This window comes from Zingiber officinale, chromosome 10B, assembly GCF_018446385.1.
Source record: "Zingiber officinale cultivar Zhangliang chromosome 10B, Zo_v1.1, whole genome shotgun sequence".
NCBI classification, from domain to species: Eukaryota; Viridiplantae; Streptophyta; class Magnoliopsida; order Zingiberales; family Zingiberaceae; genus Zingiber; species Zingiber officinale.
In genome coordinates, this window is record NC_056005.1 from 2,037,865 (window position 1) to 2,053,476 (window position 15,612).

The 15,612-nt window shown below is 50.0% G+C and overlaps 1 protein-coding gene across 1 annotated transcript; it reads left to right on the forward strand.

Annotated features, from left to right (window-relative positions):
• The first annotated feature begins 13,842 nt into the window (after positions 1–13,842).
• LOC122030366 (probable serine/threonine-protein kinase PBL23) lies at positions 13,843–15,515 on the forward strand. Its single transcript, XM_042589575.1, has 5 exons — positions 13,843–13,951; positions 14,024–14,202; positions 14,287–14,476; positions 14,569–14,960; positions 15,037–15,515. Exons 1-5 carry the CDS (start codon positions 13,843–13,845, stop codon positions 15,394–15,396), a joined length of 1,230 nt encoding a protein of 409 aa, XP_042445509.1. The 3' UTR covers positions 15,397–15,515.
• The last annotated feature ends 97 nt before the right edge of the window (positions 15,516–15,612 follow it).

A 15,612-nucleotide genomic window follows, 5' to 3' on the forward strand; every position in this document is an offset into this window, starting at 1 on the left:
TGGGGGATCAAATCTAGGCCTGGGTCGGTACGGTATACCGTACCCAAAATCGAATACCGTATACCGTACCGAAAAAATCGGTATTCTTATAAATGATACCGATACCATACCGACATTTCGGTATACCGGAATATCGATACGGTATCGGTAAAATACCGTCATGCCGAAGTTATATATATATATTACATATAATATATAAAAAAATAATTTTCTTGTAATGAAGGGCAGTGATCATTATTCACCAATACAAAATAAATCTTTCAAGAAACTCAAAGAGACCAAGAAAGATATATACAATAAAATAAATTCCTCATAACAATAAACACTAACCGTGAATAGAAATAAAAAAAATTATGAAAACTCAAGTTTTTGAGTCGAGAGCGCATCGTTAGGACTGGAAAAAATATCGAAATACTGAAAAATCGTACTAAAATATCGAAGAATCGCAGCATGAGTGTCGGCTGAGCAAGGAGAGAATCACAACGTGACGTGAGCGTCGGCTGCGCAAGGAGCCAAGGAGAAGAATCGCTACGTGAGGGTTGACTGCGCAAGGAGAGAATCGTGAGTCACGACGTGTGCGTCGGCTGCGCAAGAAGAGAATCGCGAGTCGCGACGTGTGCGTCGGCTGCGCAAGGAGAGAACGTGGTTTGGGGAAGAATTTAGTCGTTTAAGGTTTGGTTTATGCTTTAGGGAAATCTAAATTAATCATTTAATCTATAGTTACTCGGTATTTCGGTATACCGAAATATTTTAATTTGTTACCGTTACCGTTACCGACAAATTCGGTACGGTATGATACCGTACCAAATTTTTCGGTATACCGAAAATTTCGGTATATACGGTATTTTTTCGGTATGATATTTCGGTATTTCGATATTTCGATATTTTTTTCCAGCCCTAATCAAATCCCTCACCCCTACCACTATAATGAAGTGATGGGATAATGAAAGGTGGAAGTCGTGGGGTTAGTGGGGGACTAAACCTTCACCCTACCACTATAAATAACCTCACACCTATCGGAGGGAAGGTTGGATCGTAAGATAAGACAAGAACCTCGGTAAATTCGTGTTGTGCAAGGAAGAAGAGGTCACCGCTGTAGCAACTTTCAAGGAAAAGGTAAGTGGACCTATTACGTAAATTCTGTATTTTTTTTTTAAAAGTAATGGTCTTTTATTCCTTGTAATTAATTTGTTTCACTTCTGAACATTTCTGATTATTGATTTCCGTTATTTCCGTAATTTTGAGCACTAGGCTGATTATGAACTAAATGGTAGGAATACGTATTCCGAACATGTTGGACATCTGATTTCTGACTTTTGTGATATTTCTGATCTCTGACCTCTCTTCTAGGAGGGATAATTCTAGAGGGCTAATATCAATTAAGCCATGCGGAACATGATCCAATTTAAGTGTACACGTGAAAATCTGTGTCTAAATTATGTTATTTTACTACTGCTTCTCAAGAATTTCAATATTTGTGCGGTGTCCCCCACTTGCTGAGTAATTCCCAAATCGCTCACCCCTTACAACCCATTACAGATCAAGATGAAAGGGGCGCTGAGAATGAGAACTAGGATAGAGAATAAGTCAAGTCCTAGAGATGATGAACCAACTCAAATTTCGGACAGGAGGATTAGAAATCTGCTGTAGCTAATAATTTCTTAATTTAGTTAGGGGGATGTAATTTAATTTGTTGAGCAGTGAAAATGACGTACTTTTGTGTTAAGTATATAAAGACTGACTGATCCTGTCCGAACGCTGACTCAACGGACGCTGGGCACGTGGCGCTCTCCGGTTGCTGATGTGAGTCTTCGACTGGTCGTACGAAGCTCCGGCGACCCTGCACAGAAGTCGGGCCGGGAAGGGGTTCCCGGCGGCGACCCTCCGACGCTCAAGTCAGGCAAGCAAGTGGTCGAAAAAATAGCTCCAAAGCTTGTAGAACGCGTACCTCCGGCGAAGTCTGCGGCTCTTTATATAGAGCGGTGAAAGAGCTTCTACACGCTCACCGAGGCGTGTACGTGTCCGCAGCCCATACCTCGGTATGTGTTTGTGACGCCATACTGCAACAGTCTCATCGCGCCTTCGATGGGACAACAGGACACCCCGTTGTCGGACTAGGAGTATGGCCTAGCCATACGACTTGACGGCTGTCAGCAGATGTTCCTGTCCCTATTTACCCACCGCCGGCCAGGACGTCCGTCCGGCCGCCTAGACGAAGAGCGCCGTCCGGACGGCCCTAATTCCCTGCGCCGGCCGAGCGGCGCGCCCATTATGTCCTGCCTTCTCTTAGGCCTTCCGCTCGGTCATTATTTACTGTTTCATTGAGCGTCGGAACCCCGATCCCTGTCAGGGCGCCTATTACTATCAGATGTTTACTGGCAGACCGATCGGCCTACCCTTTTCGCATGAGTCCGGTTGGCTCACCCTTCTTCGACGGACCACCTGGCCCCTTGACCTGCACGTGGTGTTGACCCCTCATTAGGGGGTCCCGGGCTCTTACCACCGGATCACTTGTCTTCCCCTCGAGTCTAGTTGAAGGAGGCGAAGTCCGACTGACTGGACTGCCGATCTGACTAAGCAATGATCACTGCATTAGGCCGCTCGGCCAGGCATAGGTATGCTCATCCGTTCGGCGGTATCTTGTCCGTGCCTTGTGTTCTCTTGGAATCCATGTCCGATGCTCTCCCTTACTACCTATCACGTGCGCTGCGCACGATAAGGGGAGCTCATCAAATGCGGCCAGTATCCTGCTGACACGTGGCGATCGTGCGTTTGTCAGCGTATGGCGGTGGCGTCACTTCCGATGGGACAGCCGCCGTTTGAAATGAACGGCTGGATGATGACCTCGTTATCGCCGACCTGGATCGGACGGTGGAAATTGATCGCGGCCGCCCTTATAAAGCTCCCGACCCCTGCTCCTCGCCGCATTTCGACCTCCTCGTCTCCATCCATCCTTCTGTTCCTTTTTTTCTCCGGCGACCTTGCGTTTCAGCTCTCCGATGACTTTACAACTTCCTTCGATCATCTTCTTTGCCCGTAAGATTCCTTTTCCTTGCTGCCTCTCCTTTTTTTCTCTCTGTTAGCTATTTCTTTCATCATCCCGCATTCTTTCCTAGTTTTATTTCTCCTTCCTCCCATCGCGCGTCCATCCCTGGCCTTATACCATGACCAATACCTCACAGCCGACCGGCGGTGCTCCGGGTCTTTGGTATTCGACCATGGAAAGTCGATTCGACGAGGAGGACGCCTTGCGCCTTACTCGAACCTATGATCTACCGACCGACCACCAAATAGTGTTAGCCACACCGGCCGATCGGCCTCATGAACCGCCACCCGGCACCGTTCTTTTCTTCCGAGACCAATTTTTGGCCGGGCTACGTTTTCCACCCCACAAGTTCTTCTTACAAATTTGTAATTATTTTCGCATTCCGCTCGGCCAGGTAGTCCCTAACTCCATTAGGCTGTTGAGCGAAGTGATAGTCCTTTTTAAACTGAACAACATCCCCCTCGACCCTAAGATTTTTCACTACTTTTTTTATCCCAAGCAAGCTGAGTGGGGTACCTTTATTTTCTAGTCTAGGATAGGCTTCGTCCTTTTTGATAATATGCCGAGCTCCAACAACATTGGAAGGAGCACTTTTTCTATGTGCGTTTTGCCAAGCGGCCAACTTTTCACACCAAGTGGCAGACGGCGATGCCGGCGCAATCGGAGCTCGGCAAATTTAGAGGTGATGCGGCCTACCTTCATGCGGCCGAGCGGTTGGTGGGTCAGCGCTATCACATTGACAAGATGCTCCTCCCAGGAGTAATGTATATATTCGGCCTGTCTTCCACCCTAGCCGATCTGCCCTACAGCATGAGTAAGTGATTCTCATCTCTCCTTTTTCTTTTGTTCTAATTGATTTACTCTTTGTTTCTGCAGCTGAAGTTATGTGGCGCACTAAGGCGACAGAGAAGCTCAAATTGAAAGCCGCTCAGATTGAGGCGGTGAAGAACAAGGAGGTCGACGAGCGGGGCCTTGATCCAGCCTATCCGACCGGCGAATTAGGCGAGGGGACTCAGGATGCCCCTGAAGCCTTAGCAGCTACTACCTCTCACGACGAGGCAGCGGGCGGCACAGAACCTTCTACCCAAGCCGAGGTGGAGGGCCGTTCGGCTGATGATGTTCCCCTGCTTACTCGGAAGCACCGACGATCGGAATCTGCATCTGCCTCAACTCCACTTGACGAGCCACATCCCGAGCGGGGCGCGGATGCTCCAGTGTTGTCCGGGACGGTTTCCCTAGAGAGTACCCTGACCCCACATGGCTCTCTGAGGGCAAGCTCTGAGGTGCCACCGTCCAGCCCTTCAAGAACTCTGCGCCGTATCAGGCGTTTGGGCGAGCTTCCTTCCTCGTCCACCGGTGGGCCATCCGGTAAGGCCGATGCTTCTCAGGGCGAGCTGACCGGCTCAAATTTAATTAAAACCGTCCTGCGCCTCCCCTCAGAGGAATACATGGCTGCTGCTGATCGGCCAGTGGTCCCCGAGCAACAGATCACCTTGACGGACCCTCTTGCAAAAGCTTGGGAGGACGCTCGGCGCCGCAGCTCGGCGACAGCAACCTTCAACAGGCCACCGGGGTATGCTCTTTTTCTTTGTTCGTGTATTTGAATTAAGTTTTTAACCTGTTCCCTTTTGCTCACAGAACTGGGTGGAGCAGATTGTCGTTAGCAATCGGTTGGCCGAGCTGGAGGATGAATTGAAAAAACTCGGGGCTGCGGGAGACAACCAACAGTCGACGGCCGCTCTGGAGAAGGCCAAAAAAATACTCGAAGCCGAACGGAAACGAGTTTCCGATCTAGCGAGCAAGGTCGTTCGGCTCGAAGCGATGGTCAAACAACGAGATAAGGAGATCAAGACGGCGACCACTTGGAAGCGACAGGCCATCGATGACATGGACCGAATGAAGGTGGAGATCAGAGGGCTGGAGCAACGCATCAAGGATCTGGATGCTCTTCTGGCCACCGAGAAGGAGAGCCGCTCGGCCGATCTTCAAAGATTTGATGGACATTTGAAGGATCTACAAGCTGCCAGCGACGCTGCTCACGCCGAGCTCAAAGAGTATCAAGAGGGGGAGTTGGCTCGCTCCGACGAGGTGAGGAAGGCATTCGTCCGCTCGGATGCCTTTGGGGAGAAATTTACTGACAAGATCTCCCTCACCTTTGAAGAGGCGATCAAAGCGGCTGTGGATCACTTAAAGGCCAAAGGCCACCTGCCCGCCGAGCTGACCATCCCTCCCGAGGACCTCGCGACCGTGATGGGCGCCATCCCTGATGCTCTTTTTGATTTCGACGCATGAGGAGTGTTTCTTATGAACTTTTTTGTATCCTTGCCGTTCGGCTAAACTTATTTCTGCTGTAACTTTTTTGGTTAGCCCTGTGCTTAATAGATAATCTTTTCCTTTCCTTCAACTTTTGTTTTGGCAAGAAATTTTTCTCTCGTCATATGTGAAGTGTTCTTTAAAACTCCTCCGTTCGGCTTTACGCTCTAACATGAACCCAAGCCGCCTGCCTTCAATAACGTCTTTCGCCACGCAATTAAGAAGCCACTCGCCGCGCGAACGTCAGTCGTTTACTTGCTCGCATTTTTAATTCCGATTAACCATCTTTTGCTTCGCGCCTTACCTCAAAGGGGTTTTCGTTAGATTTTCGTAATGCGAGCCGCTCGGACGTTTATAGACGCCGGTTCGTCTCTCGATATTTAACGTCGGAGCTCGACGGTCTTCCGCTCGGACGTTTATAGACGTCGGCTCGTCTCTCGATATTTAACGTCGGAGCTCGACGGCCTTCCGCTCGGACGTTTATAGACGCTGGCTCGTCTCTCGATATTTAACGTCGGAGCTCGACGGTCTTCCGCTCGGACGTTTATAAACGCCAGCTCGTCTCTCGATATTTAACGTCGGAGCTCGACGGTCTTCCGCTGACGGTTTCGCCGGCTCCTCTCTCGATATTTAACGCCGGAGCTCGACGGTCTTCCGCCGGACGCTTATAGACGCCGGCTCGTCTCGATATTTAACGTCGGAGCTCGACGGTCTTCCGCCGACGCTTATAGACGCCGGCTCGTCTCTCGATATTTAACGCCGGAGCTCGACGGTCTTCCGCCGGACGCTTATAGACGCCGGCTCGCTCTCGATATTTAACGCCGGAGCTCGACGGTCTTCCGCCGGACGTTTATAGCCGACTCGTCTCTCGATATTTAACGTCGGAGCTCGACGGTCTTCCGCTAGGACGTTTATAGACGCCGACTCATCTCTCGATATTTAACGTCGGAGTTCGACGGTCTTCCGCTCGGACGTTTATAGACGCCGACTTGTCTCTCGATATTTAACGTCGGAGCTCGACGGTCTTCCGCTCGGACGTTTATAGACGCCGACTTGTCTCTCGATATTTAACGTCGGAGCTCGACGGTCTTCCGCTCGGACGTTTATAGACGCCGGCTCGTCTCTTGATATTTAACGTCGGAGCTCGACGATCTTCCGCTCGGACGTTTATAGACACCGGCTCGTCTCTCGATATTTAACGTCGGAGTTCGACGGTCTTCCGCTCGGACGTTTATAGACGCCGGCTCGTCTCTCGATATTTAACGTCGGAGCTAGACGGTCTTCCGCTCGGACGTTTATAGACGCCGGCTCGTCTCTCGATATTTAACGTCGGAGCTCGACGGCCTTCAAGGCTAATTTTGACGCTGTCGATCGGCGGATCCATTGGCCGTCCTTTGAATTAATTTTGCTTCCTGCATTACAAGGACATGGGCGACTAACATATACAAAAATTATTTATATTCGTGCACCTTTCACCCCGCTCGATAAGGCTGGAGATGATTCGCACTCCACGGTCGATCCAGCTGCCGCCCGTCTTCATCCTCCAAATAATAGGCTCCCGAGCGGAGCTTTTCAATAACCTTGAAGGGGCCTGCTCATGGTGCCTCCAGTTTGCCGACGTCGCCGACCGGCTTGACTTTCTTCCAGACAAGATCGCCGACCTGGAATGATCTGGGGATTACACGGCGGTTGTAATTTTGCTTCACCCGCTGCCGGTACATCATCAGCCGAACGGACGCCTTGGCTCGCTCCTCGTCGACCAAATCCAGCTCCATGTTCCTCCGTTTGGCGCTGCCATCATCATAGCTCTGGATTCGGATGGACTCGACGCCGACTTCCACCGGAATAACCGGCTCGCCGCCATACACCAAATGGAACAGTGTGACGCCCGTCCCTTCCTTCGGAGTCGTTTGGATGGCCCATAAGACGCCCGGCACTTCATCTGGCCAATTTCCTCCCAAATGGTCGAGCCGAGCGCGCAGAACACTTCGGCTTGACCGTTGCTTTGGGGATAAGCCACGGACGTGAAGTGTTGCTCGATGCCGTAGCTTTTGCACCAATCCTCTAGCACCTTCCCTGTGAATTCCCGCCCATTGTCGGAAACCAATCGGCGAGGGATGCCGAACCGATAGATGATGTGTTGCCAGATGAATTTTTTGACTATCTGTTCGGTGATCTTTGCCAGCGGCTCGGCCTCCACCCACTTGGAAAAATAATCGACCGCCACTAGCAAAAATTTCCTCTGCCCGGTCGCCATCGGAAATTGACCGACAATATCCATTCCCCATTGATCGAACGGACATGAAACGGTTGATGCCTTCATTTCCTCGGCCGGTCGGTGGGAGAAGTTATGGTACTTCTGGCACGAAAGGCACGTAGATACTGTCCGAGCGGCGTCTGCTTGTAAGGTCGGCCAAAAGTGTCCGGCTAGCAGGATCTTCTTAGCTAGTGATCGTCCGCCCGGATGTCCTCCGCACGATCCTTGATGTACCTCTTGGAGGATGTAAGCCGAGTCTTCCGAGCTCACGCATTTCAACAGCGGGCGAGAAAAAGCCTTCTTATAAAGCTGATCGCCGATGAGTGTGAACCGACCGGCCCTCCTTCTTAACAGCTGGGCTTCGTTCCGGTCGGACGGTGTGGCTCCCGAGCGCAAAAACTCCGTGAGGGGTGTTCTCCAGTCGCTCGGGAACGCGATGCCTGCCATCCGGTCAACGTGCGCCACCAACAATACTTTTTCAATTGGCTGCTGAATGGCGATCGACGTTATTGAGCTCGCGAGCTTGGCTAACTCATCGGCCGCTTGATTTTCTGCTCTGGGTATTTTCTGAACAATAACTTCTCTAAAATTGGCTTTGAGCTTCTCGAAGGCTTCAGCGTAGAGCTTGAGCCGAACACTATTGATTTCGAAGGTACCAGAGAGCTGCTGAGCGGCCAACTGCGAATCCGAGTGAAGCGTTACCCGACCGGCTCCTACATGTCGTGCTGCCTGCAAGCCGGCTATAAGGGCCTCATACTCCGCCTCATTGTTGGTAGCTTTATAATCCAGCCGGACGGATAGGTGCATCTTTTCTTCTTGAGGGGAGAGCAGCAATATTCCAATCCCGCTTCCAAGCCGAGTGGACGACCCATCCACATATATTCTCCACATAGCTTCCGTCTCCGGCTTTTGCACCTCAGTCACAAAATCGGCCAAGGATTGCACTTTGATCGCCGAGCGGGGCTGGTATTGGATATCAAATTCACTTAACTCCGTCGTCCATTTGATGAGCCGTCCGGATGCCTCTGGATTTAGTACAACACGTCCGAGCGGGCTATTGGTTTTGACAATGATCGTATGCGACAGGAAGTATGGACGAAGGCGCCGAGCGGCAAGGACCAGAGCAAAAGCCAGCTTCTCGAGCCCAGTGTAGCGAGATTTAGCATCTTTTAAAATGTGACTAAGAAAATACACAGACTCTTCTCCGCTCGACCTCACTAAAGCTGAGCCGATTGCATGCTCGGTTGAAGACAAGTACATATGAAGTGGCTCACCCGCAGTCGGTTTGGCTAATACCGGGAGAGAGTTCAGATATGCCTTCAAATCTTCGAACGCCTAGTCGCATTCTTCGTCCCAGTGAAATTTTGTAGCTTTGCGTAAGATCTTGAAAAAAGGAAGGCTCCGGTCGGCGGTTTTGGAGATGAATCTGGACAGAGCGGTTATCCGACCGGTCAAACGTTGCACTTCCCTTGTATTTCTTGGAGGCGGCATATCTTGTAGAGCTTTCACCTTGCTGGGATTTGCTTCGATTCCCCGCTCGGTCACTATGTACCCCAGAAAGCGCCCTCCTTTTGCTCCAAACAGGCACTTCTGGGGATTTAGCTTGACTCCATATTTGTGCAGCGTTCGGAAGGTTTCCTCCATGTCTTTGAAGAGATCGGTCGCTCGGACGGACTTAATGAGAATGTCGTCCACATAAACTTCTAAATTCCGCCCGATCTGCTCTCTGAATACTTTATTCATCAAGCGCTGATATGTGGCCCCCGCATTGTTCAATCCGAACGGAATCACATTATAGCAATAAGTGCCGTCGGCCGTCACGAAGCTGACTTTTTCTTGATCTTCACGGGCGAGCGGCACTTGGTGATAGCCCTGGTAGGCGTCGAGCATACAGATTAATTAGCAGCCGGCCATAAAGTCCACCAGCTGATCTATCCGGGGCAGGGGATAGAAATCTTTGGGGCAAGCTTTGTTGAGATCCCTGAAATCTATGCATACTCTCCATTTGTTGCCCGGCTTGGAGACTAATACTACGTTCGCCAGCCAGCTCGGGAACCGGATATGGCCGGCCTCCAGAGCTTCTCCACCTCCGCTCGGATGATGGCATTCTCGCCGACAAATCTCTTTTTCTCGCTTTTACCGAAAGGTCGGACATGTAACTCAGGTCGCGCTATGCTCGAAATTCGGCAGCTCATGTGTAGACCGACGAAGACATCATGATTCCTTCGGAGGCATTGGATCGTTCTTCTTTTTTCCTCCAGATCGGACGCAATAAAGGTTGTGGCCTCCGATCGGGTTGGGTGAATCTGCACTTCTCTTTTCTTCATAAATTAAAGAGGGTGGCTTTTCGGTGATGGCGTTTACCTCGATCCGGGGAGTGGATTCTGCTCGGACCATCTCGATGTAGCATCGCCGAGCCGCTAGCTGATCTCCCGCACTTCTCCCACTTTGTCCTCCACGGGAACTTGATCTTGATGGAAGGTTGAGACGACCGCAATTCGCTGAGTGCCGGTCGTCCCAAAATGACGTTGTAGGGCGAGGGAGAGGCGACCACCACGACGTTTGTTGTCCTTGTCCTCCTGAGCGGCTCTTCTCCCATTCTGTCCGACCGGCTGAACTTCATTACCCGTAAACCCGTAGAGCGGAGTTGTCATGGGCAACAGCTCGATCAATTTGCAAGTGATCGAACGCCTTCTTGAATATGATGTTGATCGAGCTCCCTGTGTCAACAAATACGGTGAATAGTGTAATTGGCTATTACCGCTTTGATGAGCGGAGCATCGTTGGGGTACTTCAACTCCTTCCAGTCCCCGGCCCGAAACTAATTTCGGGTCCTTCGCTTGCTTGCCACCGACCGCATGAATCTGGAGCTGCCGGACGCTCGCCTTTCTAGCTCGGTTGGAGTCTCCTCCGGTCGGCCCGCCAGCAATAACGTTGATCTCGCCTCGGGAAGTATTGCTTCTATTTTCCTCTTCCCGAGTGGACGGTCGAGACCGTTCTCTGGACGCTCGGCAATTTTCCTTCCTTAGAGAACGATGCCGATCGGGAGTCTGTTGCCGTGGCCTATCGGCTCGCGTCCGATCGGCTTCATGAGTTCTCTGTTGCCTGTCGACTGAGGGGGACCGTCGTCCGGCATTCCGGGGCACAGGATGAGCCACGAAGGGAAGACTTCGACAATCACTTGTGTTGTGCGTATCCGTCCGGTGGAAGGAGCAGAACATCAGGGTCCATCTCTTCTTTGGCTTGGGCCGGGCGGCAGCTATCTCTTACACATGGGACCTGGCGTGGGGGGATCGGATTGCTTCGGCCCTTGGTCCTCTAGGCGGCTGATGAGCGGCGTGCTGTTTCCGCTCGGCCGGAGGAGCCCGCTCGACCGGAGTTTCCTTTTTCCTGTCCGCTTGCGCTTCTTCCACATTGATGTATTCGTTAGCCTAGTGTAGCATGTGATCGTAATCTCGGGGCGGCTTTCGGATGAGTGATCGGAAAAAATCCTCATCCACTAGGCCTTGTGTGAAGACATTCATCATGGTTTCCGAAGTGGCCGTTGGAATATCCATCGCCACTTTGTTGAATCGCTGGATGTAAGCTCGGAGTGATTCACGGGCTTCTTGCTTGATGGCGAACAGGCTCACGCTCGTTTTCTGGTAGCGTCGGATGCTTACAAAATGGTGGAGGAAGGCCGTTCGGAAGTCCTTGAAGCTTGTGATGAATCCGTCCGGCAACCTCCGAAACCACCGTTGAGCCGATCCCGAGAGAGTAGTAAGAAAAACTCGGCACTTTACTCCATCTGTGTATTGATGGAGAGTAGCTGTGTTATCGAACTTACCCAGATGATCATCTGGGTCAGTTGTCCCATTATACTCGCCGATCGTCGGAGGCACATAGTGCTTCGGTAGAGGATCTCTCAGAATAGCCTCTGAAAATTGGCGATTAATCCTCTCGGGTGATGCGTCCGCTCGGGGGGCTTTCCCCTTTCTGTCATCTCGTCTAGGCATCTCATTCGAAGAAGATCCCCTATCTCTATGAGCTGGTACGGCTTCAGGGGTGCGGAATAGGGCTCGATGAAATGCAACGGTGGCCGGTGGTGCTTCCGCTCGACCATCAGACGCTGATGTTGCTTGCTGCTCCGGCCGCTCGGCTGTGGCTTTCTGTTTTTGCTCCACGAGCTTGGCGGCTCTTATCTCGATCAGAGCGTCGAGTTCCTCGTTCGAAAGCGTCACAATGTGTTGTCGTCCAGCTTCGTCCATTGCTTCCGATCGGATGCAGGAGCGTTCCTACAGACGGCGCCAATTTGATCCTGTCCGAACGCTGACTCAACGGACGCTGGGCACGTGGCGCTCTCCGGTTGCTGATGTGGGTCTTCGACTGGTCGTACGAAGCTCCGGCGACCCTGCACAGAAGTTGGGCCGGGAAGGGGTTCCCGGCGGCGACCCTCCGACGCTCAAGTCAGGCAAGCAAGTGGTCGAAAAAGTAGCTCCAAAGCTTATAGAACGCGTACCTCCGGCGAAGTCTGCGGCTCTTTATATAGAGCGGTGAAAGAGCTTCTACACGCCCACCGAGACGTGTACGTGTCCGCAGCCCATACCTCGGTATGTGTTTGTCAGAAAGCTTACCTGACGCCATACTACAACAGTCTCATCGCGCCTTCGATGGGACAACAGGACACCCCGTTGTCGGACTAGGAGTATGGCCTAGCCATACGACTTGACGGCTGTCAGCAGATGTTCCTGTCCCTATTTACCCACCGCCGGTCAGGACGTCCGTCCGGCCGCCTAGACGAAGAGCGCCGTCCGGACGGCCCTAATTCCTTGCGCCGGCCGAGCCCATTATGTCCTGCCTTCTCTTAGGCCTTCTGCTCGGTCATTATTTACTGTTTCATTGAGCGTCGGAACCCCGATCCCTGTCAGGGCGCCTATTACTATCAGATGTTTACTGGCAGACCGATCGACCTGCCCTTTTCGCATGAGTCCGGTCGGCTCACCCTTCTTCGACGGACCACCTGATCCCTTGACCTCCACGTGACGTTGACCCCTCATTAGGGGGTCCCGGGCTCTTACCACTGGATCACTGACTTTATGTGATAATTACTATACTACTGAGGATTGTTGTTTTCAAACTTTGAGTTGAAAGTAACACCGATGTCAACTCCTGATCAATCCCGATCATGAGATGTGATAATGAACTAATGGATATAATGATCTATTTTTTGCACTGTAAATTATGATTCAGAGAATCCGGACTGTCCTTTCACTGGATCGGTTGTTGATGCTTCTTATGACACGTACGACAATAAACAATAAAGTGTCTTTTGGTTAATGTAAGAGTCATCCTTACCAGCGGGCCGTCTTCTCGGCCTTGCTTTCGGGGCCTCGGGCACGATCACGGTGCAAAGACGCTTGACTTCTCATCCTAGTGTAGCTGAAAACAATGTGACAAATTGGTTCAAAGACGCAAGCAAGAAGACGATTCATCCAAGAAGTGAAACAGAAGGAACGAGAAGTTAAGCGACTCAAGTAGTCACAATTGTCCTCGCTTCATCCATCAAACGCGGAATCTGTACACTGACTCATCCATAACCCCCATTGTCCCTCGTACCATAGTTGTTTTTCCTTTTCTATAAAGAAGCCCCACTTTAATTCAAGTGTTTTCCCCAGTAAGAGACAATTACCTCTCATTTTATAATACCGATCAGTTACTTAAACTTGTTTGGATTTCAGTTAGTTGAACTTTTTTCAATTCAAAGGCGATCTCATGTAATATCTTACACCCTTGCATGATCTAGAAGTGCTGCTCATGAAGTTCCTGCTCTGGCCTTTGCATCGCATGTGTTGGGCACCACTCTCAGATATAAATATAAAATACACACACAAAAACTCTGATTCTTTTAATGGACGGAGTGCTGAGATTGTTTGGCATAATGCCATCAGAGTTCAAATTTGCATCAACTTAATTATATTTCTCCCTTTCAATTCATCTCTTGGTGCAAAACGTAGCTCAATCCTTCTCCCAACCATCATTCCAAAAACCATGTCTCCGTCATATCGAAGATATCGTATTTATTTTTTGGTCATTTCTCCTATTCTTTCTTTTTCCTGAGTGGCGATATCGATCAGCTTCTCGAGAGCTTTAAGGTTGGTGAGGTCGCTAAGTTAGTCGAGGAAAGGAAGGAAACAAAAGAATGGGGGATTGTTTGTGCTTGTCAAAGGATGAGATGAAGAAGCCAACGATGGAGGAGAGGACTACGTTGAGGAAAAAGATATTTTGGAGGAAGAAGAAGGCGCTGAGAAAAGGGCACAATCTGGTTTCTCTTGTTAACAAGATGTCATTCAAATCAGGCAAGTCCTAATTTCCATTAATTTTCAAGTATGTACAAATATTTATGCGAAGATATTCTCTGATCATCACAGATGACGGGAGGCAAAAACTTGCAGCTGAGATGCTACGCATAGGCAGTGAGAAGATCGCCGCCCGTGTCTTCACATTTCGCGAAATGGCAGCTGCCACGAAGAACTTCGACTCGGAAAACCTACTGGGTGAAGGTGGATTTGGGAGGGTGTACAAAGGGCAACTCAAAGGCAGCAACGAAGTAACGCCAACTTCAATACCTCTTCATAATTTTGCACAAGATTCATAGCTTTTGAGTGACTCAAATTCACAATTGCTATCTCAGATTGTAGCAGTGAAGCAACTTGACAGAAATGGATTCCAAGGCAACAGGGAATTCCTGGTTGAGGTCTTCATGCTGAGCTTGTTACACCATCCAAACCTTGTTAAGTTGCTTGGCTACTGTGCTGATGGAGAACAAAGGATCTTAGTGTATGAGTGCATGCCGTTAGGTTCATTGGAGGATCATCTACTAGGTTAGTACTGTATTATATCCCATTTCAAATTCAGATTCCATGCCTTGAAATCTCCTATTTCATATCTTTCTCTTGGTTTATGAAACTTCCAGATTTGGCACCAGATACTAAGCCATTGGACTGGCTAACAAGGATGAAAATTGCAGCTGGTGCAGCCAAAGGACTGCAATACTTGCACGAGATTGCAAACCCACCAGTGATTTACAGAGATTTTAAGGCATCAAACATCCTTCTCGACGACGACTACAACCCAAAGTTGTCGGACTTCGGCCTTGCTAAGCTCGGTCCGACTGGAGACAAGACTCATGTATCCACCAGAGTGATGGGGACCTATGGGTATTGTGCTCCGGAGTATGCATTGACAGGCCAGTTAACAACGATGTCGGATGTTTACAGTTTCGGAGTTGTATTCTTGGAGCTGATTACTGGAAGGAGAGCTATCGACACGACCAAACCGACGCGTGAGCAGAACTTGGTCCATTGGGTACGTCTACTAGTCCTGTTGTTTCAACTTGATCTCAGTACTTGATGATCAGGCCTTTGTATTGGCATGTGCACAGGCAGAGCCATTGTTCAAGGACAAGAGGAAATTCGTGGCAGTGGCTGATCCACGGCTGGAGGGGAAGTACCCCATAAAGGGCCTGTATCAAGCTCTTGCTGTGGCTGCAATGTGCCTGCAAGAGGAGGCAAGCATAAGGCCTCTCATCAGTGATGTGGTCATTGCTCTCGAGTACCTGGCTAATCCAAGGACCAATGGCCCTGAAGAACCAACAACACCTGAAGCTGAACCAATTGCCAGCTCTGTGATAGTGGAAGATACTAGACATCTTGAAGAGAAAGAGTCAGAATTAGATGATCATATTCACCAAGAAAGCTATTCCTTCTCGAGCAGGGAAGATGAGCTGAATGATGTGGAATAGTGGGATGGGACGGGATGTTTTGCATCTACAATTGTTTTCTGCATTTTGATTGATTTGCTACATATATCAAGTGCATTGCTAGGCTTTTGAGTCTTAGAACTTGAATCATGGAGCAAAGAAAAGGCTTATGCTCTGGAGGAGTTTCATCCAAAAAACAATTATAACAATTGGATTAAATTGTATTTTGCTAGTTTATCCGCACACACATTGGCTTCA

Bases quoted from the DNA above. Each gene is read 5' to 3' on its own strand.
- LOC122030366 (XM_042589575.1), top strand. From the start codon at position 13,843: ATGGAGGAGAGGACTACGTTGAGGAAAAAGATATTTTGGAGGAAGAAG. The intron at 14,203-14,286 runs GTAACGCCAACT...TTGCTATCTCAG, and splicing joins AACTCAAAGGCAGCAACGAA to ATTGTAGCAGTGAAGCAACT. The intron at 14,961-15,036 runs GTACGTCTACTA...GCATGTGCACAG, and splicing joins AGCAGAACTTGGTCCATTGG to GCAGAGCCATTGTTCAAGGA.